This window comes from Pangasianodon hypophthalmus, chromosome 6, assembly GCF_027358585.1.
Source record: "Pangasianodon hypophthalmus isolate fPanHyp1 chromosome 6, fPanHyp1.pri, whole genome shotgun sequence".
NCBI classification, from domain to species: domain Eukaryota; kingdom Metazoa; phylum Chordata; class Actinopteri; order Siluriformes; family Pangasiidae; genus Pangasianodon; species Pangasianodon hypophthalmus.
Window position 1 is genome coordinate 19896248 of NC_069715.1, and position 18039 is coordinate 19914286.

The window sequence follows — 18039 nt, forward strand, 5'->3', positions numbered from 1 at the left end:
TACTTCACGACTTTTTGGTGCTAGATATAAAAATATTTGGAAATCAGATGATGTCAGCTTACTTATGGCAATGTACAGAGCATGTACGTTATACAGAGCAGGAAGTTATTTGCTTGTTTGTATGACATGTAATTACAAAAACGTCTAACAGTTAGTGGGTGCAGTGGTTAAAGGCCAGGGTTTTATGTAACTATTTGCAGACAGAAGTAGTGACAGTGGAAGTTTTTGAGGATAGTCATTGTGAGCTGTTTGTGTCTAAAAATAAATGTACTAAGCGTCTAAAATAAACCCCTGCATACTTCGTCAGCCATTGCTTGACAGCCCTAATATCTAATTGACAGTCTGAAATTTTATGCTGTGGATTTATAATACAAACCAGTCATTTAATCTAAACATCAAAGACTTTGGACAGATAAATCACACAGAAAACATTATCAGACTGCAAAAATGCTAGAAACGAACACATATTGCTTGAGGGTCTCATGATAAACTGATAACAAAATTGTTATTCGTTTTATAGGCATTTAGTAACTACAGGGGACAGTAACTACAATTAGTAACTATAAATGTATAGTACTGTATTAACACCTACATTACTACTATTAACAATTAATGAATACTGGGTAAATACTCAGTAAATAAGGATAAAACAGTGGTTCAGTTGTTCATTATGAACTAATCAACAACTATTGAGTCTTATACGTATTGTATATCATCAAGAAAACTGCTAGTTTACTAGTCATTCGTAATGAGTTGTTATGTGTTTCTCTTTACAATACTGTTCCAGATGATCATTAACTTCTAGAGAAGGACACAATAACACTTTATTTTTCATCTAATAAATTACTTAGCCATTCGGTAGTATTTGGAAAAGAAGTAAGTCACATACACAGAGTGATTATTTACAGTGCCTTGCAAAAGTATTCAATCTCCTTAGAAGTCCTCAGAATCATCTGGATTACAGATGACACTTAGAGAGATTATTCCAGCCAGTATTTTTTATTGTAAACCAATATGCTCTTAAAGTCAATTTTAAAGTAAAGTCAAAATTCGTTATTTGTCAGCAGAGCTCAAAAAAAAAAAATGCTGCTTGCACAAGTATCCAATCCCTTCAGACTAATACTTAGTAGAACCATCTTTTGTTGCAATAAGAGCTTTTAAGTCTGTTGGGATACATTCCTGCCAGCTTCACACACTGTTTGGGAGTGATTTTCACCTGTTCTTCATGGCAGATTTGCCCCAGGTTCTTCAGGTTGGTTGGATGGTGCCACAGATTCTCAGTGGGATTCACATCTGGACTTTGCCTTGGCCACTGTAGAATATTCATCTTTTTGGTTTTAACCACTCCTGCATTGCTTGTGATGGGACCATTGCCCTGCTGAAAGGTGAAGTTTCTCCCATGTTTAAGATTTTTTAGAAGACTGAAGCAGGTTCTCTTATAACATCCCCCTATATTTTGTGCCATCCATTTTCCCTTCAATTTTTGACAAGAAGCCCAGGTAAAAGCATCCTGAGAGAATGATGCTGCCATCACCGTATTTCACTGTATGATGTTAACTTTCAGTGCTCAGGGCCCTAATGTTTTCCTAAGGATTATTATTATTATTATTATTATTATTATTATTATTATTAGGGCCTAAGCACTGAAAGTGCCCAGGGCCCTATTGTTGTTATTATTTAAGGTTTTGGGGGCTTTTGGAGCCCTTAACATGCTCAAAAACTCATTAAAATTTGGCACACGCTTCAGAGTCGTCAGCCATTAGGCCTGGGCAAAGGATAGCACATGGGCGTGGTGGGGGGCTCTGCAGTGCCCCGTTTTACACAGTACACAAACTTGGTGCATATATCGTACATACCTGTACGTATATGTACGAAACTCAGTAAACACGTTGTTCTTATTAGCTCCGCCCAACAGGAAATCGGCCATTTTGGATTTTGTGAAAAATGCATGCTGTGAACTTTTTGGAAAAAAGGATTTCTGATAAATAACATTGCCATGGTAACGCATCAAACATTAATACTCTTTTTGGGTGTTTTTGAGGCTATTAGCATGCTTAAAATTTCATGAAAGTCTGCACACACGTCAGAGTTGTTGACCGTTAGGCACAGGCAAAATCTAAGATATGGGAATGGACTAAAGTGGACTAAAGTGGTGGGGTCAGTTTCACCTACCGTCACCAAACTCGGTACATATATTGTTCTCATCAAGCCAGACAACTTTCAAAATGACAGTCATTTTTGATATCTTGAATGTTGTGGCCATGGTGAGGGATTAAATTTATGACAGAAAAGCAAAACAGGAAGAGTCTCACATCTTCGAAGTGCATTGTCTGTTTTAGATCAAATTGGTGTCATATGTTTGGTCATGGGGGCTATGTTGCACCCCCTTAAATTAAAAGTTAACTGAGCTCAGGATCAAATCATGAACCCTGGAGCTGTGAGGCAATGCTACTCACTGTGTCATCATGCCGCCCAGTAAATTTAATTGTATTCTTTATTGTATTCTTATTCATTGTATACCTGCACAATCACAGACTATTTGGCATTTCACTATGTGTTGTACCCTGTATGTGACATGTGACAGATTAAACCTTTGAGCTTCTGAACTTTTACCACTGACCATGAAATCTCTGCCGCTATCTTCATACGAGCCTTTTCTCATAGTCTAACAAACTAACAGGCTATTCACAAGTCTTCAATGTTTTATACCAATATACACCCATTGGCCACTTTAATAGAAACACCTGAATTCACCTTATCCAATCAGTCAACAATGTGGCTGCAGCAAAATGCAAAAAAAATCATGCAGATACAGGTCAAATGGTCCAATTATTATTCAAAGATCAGACTGGGAGAATAAACATCATCATAGTGATTTTGACCATGGTATGGTTGTTGGAGCCAAATGAACTTTTTTGAGTCTTGCTCTGGTCTGAGTACCTGGTTATCTTCTGGGATTTTCACACATAGAATGGTGCAAAAAAATAAATAAATAAAGTAAGCGGCAGTTCTGTGGGCAGAAATGCCTTGATGATGCAAGGTCAGAGGAGGCTGGCCAGACAGTTTCAAACTGACATGATCTGAAGGTAACTCAAATAACCTCTCTGTGGGGAGCAAAAAAGCGTCTCAGAATGCACAACACATCAAACATTAAGGTGGATGGGCTGCATCAGCAGAAGACCACATCAGTTCCCACACCTGTCAGCCAAGAACAGAAATCTGAGGCTACAGTGGACACAGACTTACCCAAACTGGACTGATGAACACTGGGAAAAGGCCAGGCAACATTTTTCTAATCATCAGATGTCCAGTTTTGGTGAGCCCTGCCTACCTCTACATTTGTAACCTAATCTACTTATAGATAAACTGCATTAATTCTCACAGACAGTTAAAAGTTTTCTATGGGAAATGTATAATCCATCATCTATGTCGGAGGCAAAAGTCACTTGCAGCATTTAAACATGTGCCTCATCGCCATCCAATTTTTACCTAAACATGATTTTTTAAAATCTTTTTTGGGTGTTTGCCAGAATTCAGCCACAGCAACTTTCAACGGATTGCCATAGAGTTTTGTTCTTAAACCTTAAAAAATTAATAGACAATGTAGATTTCTAAAGCTCTGATATCCTCAGCCACCATTTAACCCAATTAGAAATGCAGAATCATCATTAAATGGCATAAACCTTCACACAACCCATTCCAGTAATTCACCTTCAGCCTCAGGTTGGCCTGTAGAACTTCTCTTCCTCTTCCTTCTGTTAAACAAGGCATTAAACAGAGAGAGCTATTTAAACATTCCAGACATCTTGCAACATCCTGGAGTGTGTCCTGTTCCAGTTACACGGATGATGTGAAAAACAAACAAATATTTTTCGAAGGAAGATATCTTCCTTCTAGGTGTTGCATTGTCACAACCTTAACAATGTTACGTCTTGTAAAAATAAGCCTCAATAATACTGCCAGTGTTTACCAGAAAGCATACCAGACAGAAGGAAATAACTCTCTGTACAGTTTGTGAATATCTCATTGTGCATACTTCTATTTCCCAGTCACCTATTTATTATTATTATTATTATTTAAAAAATATGTTACTATTTTTACTAACATTAATGGCTTTATCCTGGTCAGGGTTGTGGCTGGAAACCAGAGAACCTGGAGTAAACCCATGTGGACCCCGCTGTACCACAGTACCGTTCCTCCTAATATGCTCAACGTGCCCAGATAGCACTGATAACAACATATCGAATTAATCAGAAGAATAATAATATAAATTTATTGTAGGCCAAAACCTTATGTCATTCTTTAGTGCACTAGTGCACCAGGCAATGTAAAGTACATAACCATTTTGTGTAATAACTTAATATTAGATAACATTCAGATGTTTTTCAGATTTTTGGTGATTTTGTTCACAAGCAGATTATGCAGAATTTGTTTTGGAAAAACAAAATGGTTGTTATCATTATAATGAAAATGATATCATTATTAGAAGTTCTGAGTACTTCTGAGTACTGTACTTTCTTCACATATTAACATCTCTGCTATTCCTGAAACAACTTTTTTTTTTTATACCACCTCATGCTTCCTTCACTTCTCATTTACCTGAAAGTTCCCTTCAGCAATCAGAAAGCCATATTTCAGTTAATAAATACTGGATATAATGTTTAATTCATTCAAAAAAACACAGAAATTCATTATAATTCATTCATTTAACTGAGGACTCTTGGTGCAATGCAGCACTTTCCCTAGACGAGGTAATGTTGTGTAGGTACATATAGAAGCTACTGAATGCTTGTTGGAAGCAAAATTTTAACTGCAACTCAATATGCATATTTCAATTTTTTTTTTTTCAAGTAACTTGGGGTTTGAGGACCCCAGATAAGTACTTTATTTTAAAACCTTGATATTTCTATTTTCCATGACTGCTTTAGAAATTCCTTTTAGCATGTTGTTCTGCTGTGCCTATTTTTTCCATTAGATTTATTAATTATTATGAATTGTATTTTTTCTTCACGTTTTTTCATTATTTTTTTTTTTACTGGTCCTGCAATTAAGCTAATACTGAAATGTATTTTGAGACGTAATATTTCTTTGAGGTTGACAATGACATAGCTTGAGATTAATTTAATGGATTTACATTTGCATTGTGAATTACATTTGTGACTACCCTATCATATATCTAAATATGCACAAAAAATTCATATATCACATGTTCTGTGGCAAGCATGCTTTAGGCTTTGTATTAACATGAACCATGAATTTAATGAGATTGCTCAATAGGAGATCTCTAGGGGTGACTTTTTGGATGACTCTGTGGGTGCAGTCATTGCTACATGATTTGCAATAAAGATCTTTTAATATAAAGTTTGTAAAATGTTCATTAAATATTCAATAAATACTCCTTGAATTCATCCTGTTTTGCAAAATAGTACACATGCGCACTGCTCATACAGTACACGTCAGCATTACTCATGCAATAGTTAGAACAGGTTTTGGACAAAAGCCACACCTGAAAACACCATTGTAGTTAATATCTAACCATATAAAACAGCTCATTTTACCAGGAATGTTCTGTACTATTTTTTTTATTTTATATCATCAGGTCTCTTTTGTATTACCACCTTCATTGTGGTTGTACAGTTTTTTTTTCCCACAGCACAAGCACATATATTGTAGTGATGCCTGTTTTTTGTGTTTTTTTTTCTGTGTTGTGTAAAAAGAGGCATGGATTTGTTGAACACATGGGGAGAAGTAAATAGTTTCACCTGGCTCTCTTCTCTTTACACCTCATGAACACAATCCCTACGTCTCACATTACCTTGCTGAAGGTGACACGCAATACTACCACACCTACCAAGCTGCAGCTTCTTAATGGCATTGTTTGTACGCACAGTTTTCCAGGTGTGGGGAGATTTCATCTAATGTCCTCTCCTTTGATATGAAAATATTTTTTGTATATGGTCTACTTGATAAATGAAAATTGAAACAAGTTGTTTTGGTGGAATAACAGGACAATCTCATGGATTAAAAAAAAAAAAAAAAACTTCTTAGTTTTTTGTTTTGGGCTAAGTGAACATTTTTATGGGGCTCATTAACTGTAAGACGCCTACGAAACCTGTAGATTTTACAGAAATTTATTGGCAAGCTGAGTCGCCAGTGAAGTATTGTAAAATTTATGGGAAACAGTAAAGTTCTGCAATACATAGTGTAAAATAACATATAACCTAGTACATTTGCCATTTGGTTAATGCAGGATACAGCTGTCTTAGTCAAGGACCCAATCAAGGCAGCTTGGCAGTGCTGGGATTTGAACACATGACCTTATGGGCTGTGACTTGAAACCTTGAGCCACCACAACTAGCTCTATTAACTTTTCAATTCAATTGAATTTTATTTGTATAGCACTTTTAAACAATGGATATTATCACAAAGCAGCTTTACAAAAATATATAAATTCCAGATATAAATTTTAAATTTATAAATTTATCCCTAATGAGCTAGCCAGAGGCATCGGTGGCAAGGAAAAATTCCCTGAGACAATATGAGGAAGAAACCTTGAGAAGAACCAGTCTCAAAAGCAAACTCACCCTCATCTGGGTGATACTGGATATTGCGATTGCAAATAATTTCCCTTCTATAATTATATATCATACAGTCAAAAAGTGCAACTATGTAACCAGGAACTTATGAGCAACTTATGAATACAAGCATGAGTTATTTCTGAATTCATTATAGTTTTAAAATGAAGTCTATTTTGTTGAAGTTATCAACTGTTCAATGATGGAGACTTGAGTGCAAAACTGTTCGTAGCAGTTGCAGTTCTACGGCTATCCAAGCAAGAACATCCACACCCATCTTTATGGTTTCTACGTGGTACCATCTACAGTAATCTCATTGATCTTTAGGCTGTCCATGTGGGGCCATCCTCAGCAGCAGTGAGTGATTTTCAGGTGATGAGAACTCCAACCAGAAGTAGGGCATCAAGTTGGATCGGGCAAGTCTGGAGAGCAGATGGGGTCACGATCACTGGTCTCTCAGGAGAGGCATGTGATGTTTGACAGAGAGAGAGGTGGAGAGACAGAGAAACACAATCTTGCATTGATTCATTGCAATATTTTAGTGGTTAATTCATTGGTAGAAGTGGTTGAATCAATTCAAGTTTGTTGCAGTGCCACTGTAGTGTAGTTGTGGCTCAGTGGTTAAGGCTTGGCTTCACAAATCAGGTTGTGTGTTCAAATCCCAGCACCGTCAATCATTCATGGTTGGATAAGACTGTTAGCTGGGTGGTATCCTGCATCAGCCAAATGAGCAACTGTATTGGGTTATGTGTTCTTTTATACAATGTTAAAGTACTGTAAAATGTACAACAAGTTTTTACAGTGTAACATAAATGAAGTGAAACATCTCGGAGTTCAAGCAAAAGATTAACATGAACATGAATAGACTTGAAAGTTGGAAAATTACTCACATTTGGCATGCACATTTTTGGAACTTTCTTACCATGGTTAGCATGAATAGTGTTTTTTTAATATATTGCATATAGAAATATATTTTTATGCCTGTCTAGAATATTTGTTATATATTGAACTTAGAAAAAATTAATTTTTTTTTAAATGATCAGTATGAATATAATATATTTAGACTTTTTTTAAACTTTGTCTTGATGAACATGACCTCTGTAGGTGATGATACAAGAACTGATTTTCACCAACAGTGTTATTACATCATAGCAAAAGTATTTTTACTATGTAACGCTCAGACACATGATACTGAACAGGCTTAGCTGATGAGGAACTTGCAGATGGGAAAAAGATCCTGTTCTTTCTGATCTGAAGCCATAATTAATTCTTACTAATGATTCCTGTAGTCAGAATTGCGCTTGTGATAGTAGGATTGCAGCTTAAATGCAGCTTCTAAAAAAGCACACATGTTGCAATTAGTTTGTTATTCAAAACATGCTTTTTAAAGGAACAGAGAGTGTGGCAGTCTAAAAAAGACAAATATTATAAATAATTTGGTGGCAAAAATATTTGAGATGAATGAGATGTGTCTGTAATAAAGAGACAGATGATTTGATTAAATATGCTGCTAAACACACCTTTGCATTTTAAAGTGACAGGACAGACTACTCATGGCAAAGAGTGAATTTTACTCATATTATCTATTTAAACTTTTGAACTGTCTCTAAAAACTGACCTGGATCATGTTAGTCTTTACATACTATTAATAAACAAATTATTTCTTTAATATAAATATACTCAATGTTACTTTAAAAAATCAGATTATACTCATAGAAGGTCTTCAAAAACTAATTGATCAATAATCTAAAGTATGTCATTACCTCAATTTCTGAATTTTGTAATATTATGAAACATTGATTTTTGTCTTATACAATTTCATGGCTGTAGCATAAAACTTTAAGTACATCCCTAATGATTTGTGTTTACAATAAATAGTAGCTACTCAGTGAACAGTCTTATAAGTAGGAGGGTGGATGGACCGGGCAGGGCATTCCCAGACCTCGGAAACAAGGTGAGAGAAGCATTCTGGAGTGTGTAAAAGAGGAGTGACTATTGTGACTATGACTAATGACTGATATATTTTATATATCTCATTGAGATTAAGATTTTAGAGATTTTGAGGTTACTCATGAATGATCAAAATTAAGGATCAAAAAGAGAAAGAAAGAAAGAAAAGACACCATTTCACTTTTTACTTGGATATCCACTGAAGACCTTCTATAACAGGTAAGTGCTATAGTGAATACTTTGCTACAAAACATGTTGAGTTACTGTTCAGGTTCAAAACTAATCAAGCCAAAAGAAAAGGAATGCCTAAAACTGATGGTATTATTTTATTTAAGTAGTGTCTAAGCAAAGAATTTCTTGACGAGTCTGCTGGCTAGACTCCGCTAGGCTTTTGAGTGGTAGACCAAGCACTACTCAAAATTCAGCCACAGACAGTGTATCCTTTTGTTGGGCAAAATAGAAATTCCCTTTGTCTCTTAGCAGCTAGAGACACACTGTCTGAGCTGGGACATGGGACAGTCACATGGGACAGTGTATCTGTAACTGCTAAGCATAGGGACATAGATTAAAGAGGTTCCCCACAACTGGTAATAATATATGAGCCCTTTAGGGTTCAAATATTATTTGAATTTAGTTTAAGCATATGCAATGGGCCATTCAAAAAATGAAGAAAAAAAGATGGCCTATGTATATTCTACCTCTATTTTTAATGAAATGTTATATATACTAAAAACCTACATTTCATTATACATAATTACACAAACCATTTGGAATTCATGTGTGAGCGTGTCGTCATTTACAGAGAAATTGTCAGAAATTGTTTGTTTCGTCTTTGAATATTTACTGTGTTACTGTTAGAACATTACAAAATATTTGAGCAACATCATTAGCTTATACTTCTTAGGACAGGATACTAAATGGATATGTTTCAACGTGCTTATCATTAAATGCTACCTCAGACTCAAAAGACAGCTTGCTGGAATTCCCCAAGAAACACATTTAGACTGAACCAGTTTGCTGCTTTGAATGTCAAATATTCTAGCACTAGTTTTAACATGCATTACCTGGCCTCCCTCATTTATTATTATTATTATTATTATTATTATTATTATTATTATTATTATTATTATTTGTTTGTTTGTTTGTTTTTACATTACATGTAAATCCTTCCTATTTAATATAATCCATTTTAGAAAGTACTACTCCACACTACTCCATATTCCATAGTTAACCCTATGCTCTGTTCTCATGACTGTTTATTCTATTCTTTTCAAAAATTAACGTCATTCTGACAACAATTAACCTGAACTGGAAGAGATTTCATTGTGTCAGACTACTGAGAAAATCTTGTTGACACTGGAGAGAACAGGTCTGTGAACAGTATTTTCTCAGGGTCAAACACAATAAAACTGTCCAGATTAAAAAAAATTGCCCAAATAACTAATGTACCTACAGTATACATTATACTGAATACTTAATACAGTGAGGGAAAAAATTATTTGATCCACTGCTGATTTTGTATGTTTGCCCAGTGACAAAGAAATGATCAGTCTATAATTTTAATGGTAGGTTTATTTTAACAGTGAGAGACAGAATAACAACAACAACAAAAAAAAATCCAGAAAAATGCATTTCAAAAAAGTTATAAATTGATTTACCTTTTAATGAGTGAAATAAGTATTTGATCCCCTATCAATCAGCAAGATTTCTGGCTCCCAGGTGTCTTTTATACAGGTAACGAGCTGAGAGTAGGAGTACTCTCTTAAAGGGAGTTCTCCTAATCTCAGCTTGTTACATGTATAACAGCCACCTGTCCACAGAAGCAATCAATCAATCAGATTCCAAACTCTCCACCATGGCCAAGACCAAAGAGCTGTCCAAAGATGTCAGGGACAAGATTGTAGACCTACACAAGGCTGGAATGGGCTACAAGACCATCGCCAAGCAGCTTGGTGAGAAGGTGACAACAGTTGGTGTGATTATTCGCAAATGGAAGAAACACAATATAACTGTCAGTCTCCCTCGATCTGGGGCTCCATGCAAGATCTCACCTCATGGAGTTTCAATGATCATAAGAATGGTGAGGAATCAGCCCAGAACTACACGGAAGGATCTTGTCAATGATCTCAAGGCTGCTGGGACCATAGTCACCAAGAAAACAATTGGTAACACACTACGCCGTGAAGGACTGAAATCCTGCAGCGCCTGCAAGGTCCCCCTGCTCAAGAAAGCACATGTACAGGCCCGTCTGAAGTTTGCCAATGAACATCTGAATGATTCAGAGGAGAACTGGGTGAAAGTGATGTGGTCAGATGAGACCAAAATCAAGCTCTTTGGCATCAACTTAACTCGCCGTGTTTGGAGGAGGAGGAATGTTGCCTATAACCCCAAGAACACCATCCCCACCATCAAAAATAAAGGTGGAAACATTATGCTTTGGGGTGTTTTTCTGCTAAGGGGACAGGACAACTGCACCGCATCAAAGAGACGATGGACGGGGTCATGTACCGTCAAATCTTGGTTAAGAACCTCCTTCCCTCAGCCAGGGCATTGAAAATGGGTCATGGATGGGTATTCCAGCATGACAATGACCCAAAACACATGGCCAAGGCAACAAAGGAGTGGCTCAAGAAGAAGCACATTAAGGCCCTGGAGTGGCCTTGACAGTCTCCAGACCTTAATCCCATAGAAAATCTGTGGAGGAAGCTGAAGGTTCGAGCTGCCAAACATAAGCCTCGAAACCTTAATCACTTGGAGAGGATCTGCAAAGAGGAGTGGGACAAAATCCCTCCTGAGATGTGTGCAAACCTGGTGGACAACTACAGGAAACGTCTGACATCTGTGATTGCCAACAAGGGTTTTGCCACCAAGTACTAAGTCATTTTTCGTGAAGGGGTCAAATACTTATTTCACTCATTAAAATGCAAATCAATTTATAATTTTTTTTAAATGTGTTTTTCTGGATTTTTTTGTTGTTATTCTATCTCTCACTGTTCAAATAAACCTACCATTAAAATTATAGACTGATCATTTCTTTGTCACTGGGCAAATGTACAAAATCAGCAGGGGATCATATAATTTTTTCCCTCAGTGTATATCTATAATTTTCTTTGCTACTTGTTTATTGTTTGAGAACAGTTTAGAATCTCTTTTTCAAGGTTTTAACATTAAAGATATGACAATAAATAGGGGGTAAACTGTGAATAGTGATAAGTTGTTAACTGGCTGTGCTTGAGGAAAGCTAGGGGTTATGAATTACCACCCTTTGGTTGCATCATCAGTGTGACTTGAGGAATATTTTGGTGAACTAGCAATTCTCTTAATGTTGTGTTAGTTAGGTACTTACAGCTCAGCGTATGTAGACAATTCTGTTACTGTTGCATGCAGTTATTTTAGAAAACCATACAATTATAAAAACAAAATCAATAGATATGACCCTCACGATGTCAGTTTTTTTAGGCATCAGTATTAGTTTTTTTTTCTGTAATGATTTAAATATTAATTTGAAGTGCCAATAAAGGTATATCTGAGAATGATTTGTATATAAAGGTCAGAACTGTGAGCCGGACAATTTGTTCAGTAGTTCTATACACAGGCAAAGGTATTGCACTGGGTTTGGGTTAATCTTCTGTATTGTGCCCATTTCACCAGCCTAAATTTTATGAAATAAGCTAAACATTAGATTTTTTAGACTTGTCAGCAAATGAATATATTTGGGTTTAGGGTACATTCAGTGTGTCCATTTCATTTGTTACAGTTTACGGTACTGTTTATGAAGTAGTAAAAACAAATTCCCAGAGTAATGTAGTTCATGGTAGACTTAATCTATGCCCTGAATATAGACTATATTCTATGCAGACATTCTGTAGAAAAAAAATATACATGATTATAAAATGAACTCTTTTTTTTTCCCAGTGATATACTGTATATGACTATATTTGTCATTTCTTTGTAGACTGAGATTCCTGTCATTTGAAAATGAAGTGCTACCTGAGAGAGATGCTCAGAAACTACCTGGCCAAACGCAGGCTTTGTCAAAAACGCTTGGTGACGAAGGATGGCCACTGTAACATTGAATATGGCAACGTGAGGTACAGCAACTTCTTTGCCTATTTGCTAGACTTCTGGACCACCTTTGTGGAGATCCGTTGGCGCTTTGTTTTTGTTTTCTTTGTGGCCTCATTCACTCTCAGCTGGTTCATATTCGGAGTCCTATGGTATTGGATTGCCTACAGCAATGGAGATTTGTCATGGCAAAATCCATCACATAACCACAAAGTATGTATAATTAATCTCCATGGACTGACCACTGCCTTCCTCTTCTCCCTGGAAACACAGTCAACTGTGGGGTATGGGGGACGAGATATCACCCCAAACTGCCCTAGTGCTATTGTTCTCATCATTATCCAGATTCTTGTGGGTGCAATCATTAACTGCTTCTGGTGTGGAGTGGTTATGACCAAAATTTCTCTGCCCAAGAAAAGGGTCAAGACCATAGCATTTAGTGAGATGGCAGTTATCTGTCCAAACAAAGGAGTCCTCTGTTTGCAGATAAGAGTGGCTAACTTGCGTAAATCTTTGATGATCGGCAGCCAGATATATGGAAAGCTGCTTAGAACAACAGTAACTCCTGAAGGTGAAACCATCATCCTGGACCAGGTCAATGTTGACTTCATGGTAGATGTTGGAAAGGATAACCTTTTTTTTGTATGCCCCTTGACCTTAAATCATGTGATTGACAAGACAAGTCCCTTCTTTGAGATGTCAGTGGAGACTTTAAATCAACAGGAGTTTGAGCTGGTGGTATTTCTGGATGGAATGGCTGAGTCCACCAGCTATTCCTGCCAGGTCAGGACTTCTTACCTACCTCAGGAAATTATGTGGGGCTACAAGTTTCTGCCCATCATCTCCCGCAGCAAGGAGGGAAGGTATCGTGTGGACTTCTCCAATTTTGCTAGAGTGGAGCCAACATTGACTGCCAGCTCAGCTAGATGCGTCAGTAATGATAACTACCATTATAACTGCTCCACAAATGGCTTTGAAAATCATGGCGTTGTGGTTATCAACATTGACAATCCTATCAATAGTAAAATGTGAATTTTGAGGGTTTATCTCTGGAGGTTTTGATTGTTTTGATTCACTTCCTCTGTTTGTGAAACACAGAGATATGAAGTCTCCATAATACCCTATATTTCTAATTATAAATATTAATATGAAGAGTTATTAAAATTGTAAAAAGTCAGGAAATAGCTGACTTTTATAGTATCTTTATAGTATACAATGTTAATTGATTTTATAACATGCACACAACCTGGTTTTGGTTTATGGTATTACAATACAAATGACATATTCGCTTTCTAAAAATTGTTGAGGATATATTTTTTGTACTTATGCTAGAATAAAATTCTGTTCCATATAAATGCTGAGATACTGTTCCAGAGTACTTATTGTGCATGAATCAGTCTTAAGACTTGAGGTTGAAAGTTGGATTTTCATTGCAGTTCCTCATACTACTACTACTGCTACTACTACTTCTACTACTACTACTGTTATTAAAGTATATTATTAGGTATTATGACTTTTTAAGATCTTGCTTTTTCTGTTCTTTCTACAACTATCTTTCATATATTTTTGATCAAACAGATATTTGCTTTGTTACATAGTCTTATTTTTGATAAGGCTTAATTTTGAATGGTACAGTTTCTAAGATTTACTGGAAAACTAATGGCTCTATTGGAGAAGTTCAGGGTATTCTCAACTGCTGCACCCAGTCAGCCATGGCCTGAGGTTTTTAAAATCCATATTGCTGATGCACCTTTGGAACCAAAAACACACCAGGACAGTAAAAAATTTAAAGATAAGCCAGTCTGGCTGTTTTCTCATTGCCACTCAGAGTCTAAATAGTCCTTTGAGAGAATTAAGCATTATAGTTAACTATATATTCTTAACATTATATCTGAATTATCTTAATATTACAAACATTTACATTTATTCATTTGGCAGATATGAAAATAAGGCAGTATACATTACAAGCTTCTTTATGTATGGTATTTCCCTCATATATACAGCCCCCTCTGAAAATATTGGATGGTCAAATTGTTTTTGCTATACACTGAAACATTTGGGTTTGAGATCAAAAGATGAACATAAGATGATAGATCAGAATTTCAACTTTCATTTCCTGATATTTACATCTAGATGTGTTAAACAACTCAGAACATGGCACCTTTGGTGGCAAATTATCCAAATTTTAGGTAATCAAAAATTTTGTAGCAGATAGACTTAATATAGATAGATTTCTCTGTGAATTGGCAGATAGAATCTTTCTGTAGACTTCTGAATTCATTCTGCTGCTACTATTATGAGTTACATCATCAATAAATATTAGTGAGCTCATTCTAGAAGCAGCCGTGCAAGCCCAAGCCATGACACTACCTCCACCATGCTTGACGGATGAGCTCATGTGTTCTGGCTCATGAGCAGATCCTTTCTTTCTCCACATTTTGGCCTTTCAATCACTTTGGTAGAGGTTAATCTTGGTTCCAGAACTTTTGTGGCTCTCTGCATTTCTGTATTCCTTTGCAAATTCCAATCTGGCCTTCCATTTCTTACTGCTGATGAGTGATTTGCATCTTGTGGTATGGCCTCTACATTTCTGCTGTCGAAGTCTTCTTCAAATGGTGGACTGTGATACCTTGACCCCTGCCGTGTAGAAACACGTTTTTGGGTTTTTCTTCACAGCTCTCACTGATGTTTCTCTCATAAACTGCAGTTGTTTTCCTTGGTCAACCTGTTCGGTGTTTGGTTGTGGTTACTTTCAGTGGTTACTTTCTTTTTCAGGACATTTTGAATTGTTGTATTGGCTTTGCCCAATGCTTGAACAATAGATCTGATCAATTTAGCATCTTTTCTCAGCTTCAAAATTGCTTTCTTTTCTCCCATAGACAGCTCTGTGGTCTTCATGTTGGTATTTCCTTTTTAACAACAAAAGCAGTCTTTACAGGTGAAACCCATGGCTCAAACCAAGAGCAGATATTCAGTGCTATTAATTGTTTAAACAATCAATCTAACAAGGTACACATGGACAACAAGAAACAAGAAAGAAAGAGAGAGGGAGCTATGTTTTTTGCTCACAGGATAATTATCTGGCTGCACTGGGCACATGCCAGTTTCAGACTGAGGGGCATTAGGGAGTGTTCATGACTGACACAAGGACATTCCAAACACAGACTTAGCCACATAATACACTTGAACTGAGGCCATGGCTTAAACAATTATTTTTATCATCTTCTACATCTATTTCCAGGTTATTTGTACAAAAAAGAAATATATAACCTTGTGTAGATTTTTTTTCAGTACCAACACAAACCAGTAATCTCAAACACATTAAAAAAACCCTTAAAATTCTTTTACATTTTATAAGAAATCCTTAACAAAAACTACTATCATGTCAAGACATATAAAATTTGCAGGTGTGAAAATGTAGTTTATGAAACTGTATACAGTATATTATATTGTGCAATATGGATATTTACAGTCACCAGAAATCAACAGGTAGGCCAAGGCCAAAATAGCAAACAAAACCTGATAATAACTGTACAGACAAATGCTACCTTACCTATCCAAATAAAATAAAGACAAACAAATGACAAGTGCTTCCCTTAGTCCTTAACTAGCCAAAACACACAGACAAACCCCACACCCAAATGAAAGCTCTACACCTGGTGACTTGGATTGTATATACAGCATGTTTAAAAAAAATAAACAAATGTACAAAATAATTATATACAGAACAGACAAATGAAAAATAAAGGGGACAATATAATCTCAAAGTTTACGAACAAGCAAAGGGTCATACACCAAAAGTCATCACAACAAACAAATCACACAAGCAAATCACAAAGAATGAGCACTAGGTTGCCGACATTCCCTCCGGTGGCGCACTTTAATACCATCGTGTCGATGACGTAAGCACACCCGCAGACAGTAGGAGATGACATAGGTTAGAGTAGCTGGAACCCGGAAGTAGCGCAGCAGCACCTGGACAGAAGGTTTTTTTTTTGCAATAATACAAAATATACAACATATAAACATCATACATACAACGTCACCATTAACATTTTAACGTAGCATTGAAACGGAAAAAAATCAATTAAAAGTAAATAAAATAGAAACCAAAAAGAAAAAGAAAAGGGAGGCAGGGGACAGACAGAGTTACATAAAAAAGTCTTTTTCACTTTTTTATTTGCAGATGTTTGAATAAAGTCTACATGTTGTTTAGCTTCAGTTTCAAAGAATGTCAGTGCAGGCCTAGAATTGTTATATTTAAATTTATGAAGTAAATATTTTGCCATAACAATAACTAAATTATTGACAAAATATTGGATTGTTCTTGCTGCTGTCATACATCAAGCCAAACAACACATCAGCTAGACAAAGACTAAAATCTGACTCAAAATGTTCTATAATAAATCTACTGAGACTTTTCTAGAATTTTTTTTGTGTGTGTACAGTGCCAAAATAAATTGAGAAGTGTTTCCAGGTGTGTTACAAAGTAAACAATTTGTATCGATATCTCTGTAAACCTAACAAGAAACTGATTAGCTGTATAGCATCTGTGAATAATTTGAAAAGATATTTCCTTTACCTTATTAGTAAGCAAATATTTATATGGTAAGGTCCATAATCTTTTTCCATTCAAGGGCATTTACACTGATTCCAGAAATGAACGGCATTAACAGTTCTCTCTGAAACAGCCTAGAGATGTTCATATTGTTCTTTTTAACTGTAGGACAGAAGCAAATATGACCAATTAGAGTATTCACTGGGTTCAAATCAGGCAGATGTATAGGCCCCTCATCTACAGCTACTTTAAAAAGCATTAGAATGCCAGATAGAACTGCACGCATAACACTAGCATATTCTTTTGGAGTGACTGATATCCCATATCTGGAACCTATAGTCACATAGAAAAAAGAAATTGAAATCACCTAGCTTAGAAAACACATCGTTAGACACAATATTTCAAATAGATAGAGGATTGTTTAAAAACTTTTTAATCCAATTAACCTTATGTGTATTGTTTTATATTGTGAAATCCAGAAAGTCCTCCATATTCATAACAGTTCATAATGACAGATTTTTTTAATCTAATGTATTTTATTTTTCCAGATGAAATTTAGAAGCCTACTGATGACTGTTTTAGCAATTTGACTAATAACACTCAACGATGTAGCTGCATACATGAGCCTTGAGATGCCCTCTGTTTTAAGTTATTGCACTAAAGGTTAGAGCACATCTACGGAATTCGTCCTTAATCATTTTAATTCCTAAATATGTAACCTCTTAAATAAAAGGCCCATCACCGTTGTTGATGGCTAGCAGTTCACATATCCTGAGGTTTAGACAGATTCCAGGAAATAAATGTATTGTATCTATTGCAATAGATACTTTATTCTCTAGAATCTCTAAGAAACAAAGTAGTATCATCTGCTAACTTACTTATAACAGTTTC

At 35.9% G+C, this 18039-nt stretch overlaps 1 protein-coding gene across 1 annotated transcript; it reads left to right on the forward strand.

Annotated features, from left to right (window-relative positions):
• Positions 1 to 8512: 8512 nt before the first annotated feature.
• LOC113526906 (ATP-sensitive inward rectifier potassium channel 1-like) lies at positions 8513 to 13866 on the forward strand. Its single transcript, XM_026914346.3, has 2 exons — positions 8513 to 8744; positions 12481 to 13866. The coding sequence occupies exon 2, from the start codon at positions 12504 to 12506 to the stop codon at positions 13620 to 13622; it is 1119 nt and encodes a 372-aa protein (XP_026770147.1). The 5' UTR covers positions 8513 to 8744; positions 12481 to 12503; the 3' UTR covers positions 13623 to 13866.
• The last annotated feature ends 4173 nt before the right edge of the window (positions 13867 to 18039 follow it).